General features: G+C 43.4%; 1 protein-coding gene across 1 annotated transcript; it reads left to right on the top strand.

Annotated features, from left to right (window-relative positions):
* The first annotated feature begins 517 nt into the window (after positions 1-517).
* SIAH1 (siah E3 ubiquitin protein ligase 1) lies at positions 518-4,464 on the top strand. The gene has a single exon (XM_023726971.1). It carries the CDS (start codon positions 1,661-1,663, stop codon positions 2,654-2,656), a length of 996 nt encoding a protein of 331 aa, XP_023582739.1. The 5' UTR covers positions 518-1,660; the 3' UTR covers positions 2,657-4,464.
* The last annotated feature ends 678 nt before the right edge of the window (positions 4,465-5,142 follow it).

Below are 5,142 nucleotides of genomic sequence, written 5' to 3'. Positions count from 1 at the left end.
GCTCTCTCATGTCCAGTAGAAACAGCTTACTGCCCTGTGATGTGCTTAGTTGTACTGGTTTAGTGACTTGGAAGCCATTGCTGGCTTGGACTCGCTTTGTACCCAAGGAACTACCTTCCAGTATTCTGTTGCTTACTGGGCATGCAGCACACAGGTGACTTTTCGGGTGTTGTGGCAACACTAAGGCCATTGTTTTACAAGTGACATAAAATGGATGGATCATCAGACACACAGTCTTCCCAGAGGGAAAATGGATTGCAGTAGAGCTCCTGTATAGCCCTCCTGTTGGGGTGGAATACTTGGGTGACGCAGGCTTCTGATGAGCCAGGTTTTGAAGGAACTCTGTTGTGCTTTTGTTTCCTCTCAAACTTTAGAATATTCCCTTAGTAACAGTGGAATTGATTTTTTTTTTTTTTTTTTTTAAACACCCTCCATCTCCGATTAAGGACCCTGCTGGCGTAGTGGTTAAGAGCTATGGCTGCTAACCAAAAGTTCAGCAGTTCAGATTCACCAGGCGCTCCTTGGAAACCCTATGGGGCAGTTCTGCTCTGTCCTGTAGGGTTGCTGCGAGTCGAGATCAACTTGACTGCAACGGGTTTGGTTTGGTTTTTGTTTTATTGGTAACCACTTGAGTAATCTAGACCCCAAATTGAATTTACCTGGTCAAATTGGTAACGAGCGTTTTCTTGAAAGATAAATTCTTTGCAACAGAGTAAAAATTGTAATTGAGAGAAAACATTAAATTTACTGTGGCTTAGTGTACAGTTATTGACATTCTTAGAAGGACATCAGCAGACAATTGATCTTTGTCATCCCTTCCCCCGTAGACAGTGAGCTGCCGTATCCTGGCAAAGGTAGATTCCTGGGAAAAGGTGCTTGTTTATCTTTGATTTAGCCTGACTAGTTAGTTACTGTTGATCGTTTCTTCCAGATAACATTTAGTTCTTAAATAATGTTTGTTGTTTCACTGCTAATGAGTGTTTCAGCAGCACCGGCGAACCTCGGTGCAGGGAATTCCTTACGCATTGAGCCCCGCCCCAGTGTCCAGCGGGCCTCCGCGGGCCTTAGCTTCTGACTTTCCTTCCCCTGAGGCGTGTTATTGTTTGATGTGCAATGAACAGAATGATTGACTTTCTCTAAGGACTTGACAAAAACTTCCACTGAGGATGGCCCTCATTTTTGAGGGGGGCACCGACCCCCAGGAGACAGGATGATGCCTACCCAGTGTTGGGTGTTTAGGGAGATTTCTTAGACGATGCTGGGACGGCAGCAGGCCCTTCTCTCGTGCCTGCCTCTCCTCATCCTCCAAATACACCACTCGGACACACACTGTCCACCACTGGGGAGGCGTTCACGTGACTGTTCGGCATTGGAGCTCTAGGACTCACTTGTCACCCCTGGAACTGTCAGCAGCTGACTCAGAATCAGGAGACCGAGTGGGGTAATTGACTTCAGAGAGGGAGGGTTTGTGATTGGACTTAAGCTGCTCATACGGTGATTCTTAGTTGTTTACAGTTCAGTTTCTCTTTTAGCATTTCTTATTCCCTGTGGTTTTGGAATTGGTAGCAATTCTAGTTTTTAAAAAGGAATTCTAAACATATTCCAGAATATTTCGAAGAATGTAACTCCTAATAATCAAAATGCATATTTAGTGTAATTTATGTATTTTTTAACCCTATTTATTTTCCTTTGTTCTTTTGCTCACAGTACAAATATTTCTGGTATGCAGATGTTATTTGTAAAACAAGTTATAGTTGTAACTATTCTTATTTCTATGTTTTTCTTTATTTTTATTTTTTTTACAGAAATGAGCCGTCAGACCGCGACAGCATTACCCACTGGGACGTCCAAGTGTACCCCATCCCAGAGGGTGCCTGCCCTCACAGGCACAACCGCATCCAACAATGACTTGGCGAGTCTTTTTGAGTGTCCAGTCTGCTTTGACTATGTGTTACCACCCATTCTTCAGTGTCAGAGCGGCCATCTTGTTTGTAGCAACTGTCGCCCAAAGCTCACGTGTTGTCCAACTTGCCGGGGCCCGTTGGGGTCCATCCGCAACTTGGCTATGGAGAAAGTGGCCAATTCAGTACTTTTCCCTTGTAAATATGCCTCTTCTGGTTGTGAAATAACTCTGCCCCACACAGAAAAAGCAGACCACGAAGAGCTCTGTGAGTTTCGGCCTTACTCCTGTCCGTGCCCTGGTGCTTCCTGTAAATGGCAGGGCTCCTTGGATGCTGTCATGCCCCATCTGATGCATCAGCACAAGTCCATCACAACCCTGCAGGGAGAGGATATCGTTTTCCTTGCTACAGACATTAATCTTCCTGGTGCTGTGGACTGGGTGATGATGCAGTCCTGTTTTGGTTTTCACTTCATGTTAGTCTTGGAGAAACAGGAAAAATACGACGGTCACCAGCAGTTCTTCGCAATTGTACAGCTGATAGGAACGCGCAAGCAAGCTGAAAATTTTGCTTATCGACTTGAGCTAAATGGTCACAGGCGGCGATTGACTTGGGAAGCGACTCCTCGGTCTATTCATGAGGGAATTGCAACGGCCATTATGAATAGTGACTGTCTAGTCTTTGACACCAGCATTGCACAGCTTTTTGCAGAAAATGGCAATTTAGGCATCAATGTAACTATTTCCATGTGTTGAAATGGCAGTCAGACCTTCTCTGGCCAGTGTTTAACACGTCGCATTCAACTTCACAGAGAGTAAGGCAGCCGTCCGCCTGCCAGCCGGAAACTGCTTTAGTAGGTGGAAGCTAGACGCGGGAAGGTAAATAAAAGGAAGGCTGTTAATACAGGAAACAGTTGCATGTAGTAACACTAATATATTTAAAAATAAGTCAACAGTAAACCACTGAGAAAATATATATATATATATCCTCCCAAGACGGGCATCTTTTGTATTAAGAAAGTTGATTCTGCAGGAAGCATTGTAAAATAATTCTGAATTTGTGTTTGTTGTAGATCGATTGTACTGTTGAAAAATACTGGGGTTTTTTGTTTTGTTTCGGCGTGTGTGTGCGCACGTGTGTATGTGTGTGTTGGGTTTTTTCTCCCCCTTAACTGACAAGCCATGTGGAGTGGTCCTGGACCGCTGCTTTCCGAGCCCTCTGTGAGTCACTGCGTAGTGCTGCTGTGTGTGGTTTTTCTTCGTGTGTGTGTGTGTGTGTGTGTGTGTGTGTTTGCTAATTTTTATTAAGTCTAGTTTTTCATTAAATAAATAAATTTGACTTTCTTTTCTGTAATTCAGGTTTTTCCTTACTTTTTTTGTACCTTTTTAAAGTTAGTGTCTTTTTGATATGCATAATTGTTTATGGTGAAGTTATACATATGTGTTTGGTATTTTCTTTTCCCCCATTGATCAGTTAATTAGAAATATTTTAAATTCAGCTGTTTTGTGAAGATAAGAATTCCAGAAAGGAAAGGTAACATTGGAAGAATTATCAAAAGCTATTTAAAGCAGCTAAAAAAATGGTCTCAGTTCTGTCTCTTTTTTCCATTTGAGTCATACCTTCAAACTTATTTTTTGAAAGGTTAGGGAATAAATTCTGATTTTTAAAAAAAAGAAAATCAGGCTTTTTTTTTCCTTTTTCAGATATTTTGGGTAAATCACATGTTTAAAATTTGTTCTTGTATTTATTGGTTTTGGAGAAGAAGGCATAGTCTTACACAGTATTTGTAATTAAAAGCAAATCATTTGTTTAAAAAAGACAGTTTGCAAAAAAAAGATGTTTTTGTCTTTTATAATTCTCATTAAAAGAATATCTGGCAAATTAAAAACTCTTAATGTGTCTGCTTTAGCTCTAAGTTTGATGAAAATCCCCCAGTTACTTTCCTCTTGCGTTCTGCACTTTGGGAGAGCTTAGATAAGCTCTGAGGCTGGAGAATGCTTAAGGCCACTGTTTGGATTACAGTTTCCTTTCTTCCTTCTTGCCAACATCTTGTCACCAGCGGCCTTGCTTCCTGAGGGTGCACTGGAGTTAATACTAGTAGCGACCTCGGGAGGTTGAACGGGTACAAGTCAGTTACCTAGAACGTTGCTTCCGTGGAGTAAGCACCGTCAGATGGAAGCTGCTGTGGGTGTGCCTACGGGTAATTGTTGCTCATCAGCCTTCGAGGTACATGGCAACACTTTGAAATTGCCTTCTGAATGGCCAGAGATCATTTTATTTTGTGTGGTTTCTATGGATACTGTTAAGTCTAGAAAGTCAATTACAATTAATTTGTATTTCCCCCTTACCCCACCATCAATTCCAGACAACAGAGTTTACTTCTCTTAGTCTTTGTCTTCCCTGTGTGAGCGTTGCTTTTTGAACTGGTTAGAACGTGTGCTTGTGAAGCCATTTCTTTGTGCTGAAAAGGAACAGTTCAACCACAAATCCAGGCCTACTGTTAGCATGTGTTTTACAAAAGCAGCTTTTCCACCCTACTTGGTCCAAACAGACAAACCAAACCTGTTGTCACCAAGTTGATTCCGACTCCTAGCGGCCCTACAGGACAGCGCGGAGCTGCCCCATGGGGCTCCAAGGAGTGGCTGGTGGTTTCCAGCTGCTGATGACCTTTTGGTTAGCAGCTGAGCTCTTAACCACTGTGCCCCCGGGGCGCCCTACTTGGCCCAGCACCTCCATTTTACAGATGAGCAATCTGCCCTGGACTTGTGATCAGGCCTGGCCAGTTCCACCTCGGGTTCACACTGCTCCCCCTGCCGCTCTGGACTTCTCTGTCCTCCCTTCTCCCCTCCTCCTCACTGTCATCCCGTCGTTGGGGACTCTGCTGTTTTGACTGAGTACCCTGACTGCAGGAGCTTCTGACTAGTTAGTTTTTCCCTTGCTTAAACTGTTTCTACCTCTTTCTAAACATCTTTTTTTGAAATTTTGGTGAAAAATACACATGACAAAACATACCGTGTGTCGGGTTCAGTGACCGAGGCTCCTTACCTCTCACTGAGTCGCCTTTCTCACTGTCTCCACCCATAGTGTTGCCGGCTGTCCCTCGGCCCCTTAAAGCGCTCACCTGTGCTGTAGGCTCACGGTTGGTCAGTTGGGTCACATGTAGCTAATTCTTTGAATGCAGTGCTCAAGGCAAACATCATTAATTGAGCTAAACTGTTTAGTTTACAAATGACTTCATGGG

The sequence above is a fragment of the Trichechus manatus genome, unplaced genomic scaffold, assembly GCF_000243295.1.
Source record: "Trichechus manatus latirostris isolate Lorelei unplaced genomic scaffold, TriManLat1.0 scaffold00014, whole genome shotgun sequence".
Taxonomy (NCBI): Eukaryota; Metazoa; Chordata; class Mammalia; order Sirenia; family Trichechidae; genus Trichechus; species Trichechus manatus.
This window is presented reverse-complemented; position numbering and strand designations above follow the sequence as displayed.

What these genes read in the sequence shown, in the direction of transcription:
- SIAH1 (XM_023726971.1), top strand. Translation starts at nt 1,661, where the DNA reads ATGTATTTTTTAACCCTATTTATTTTCCTTTGTTCTTTTGCTCACAGT.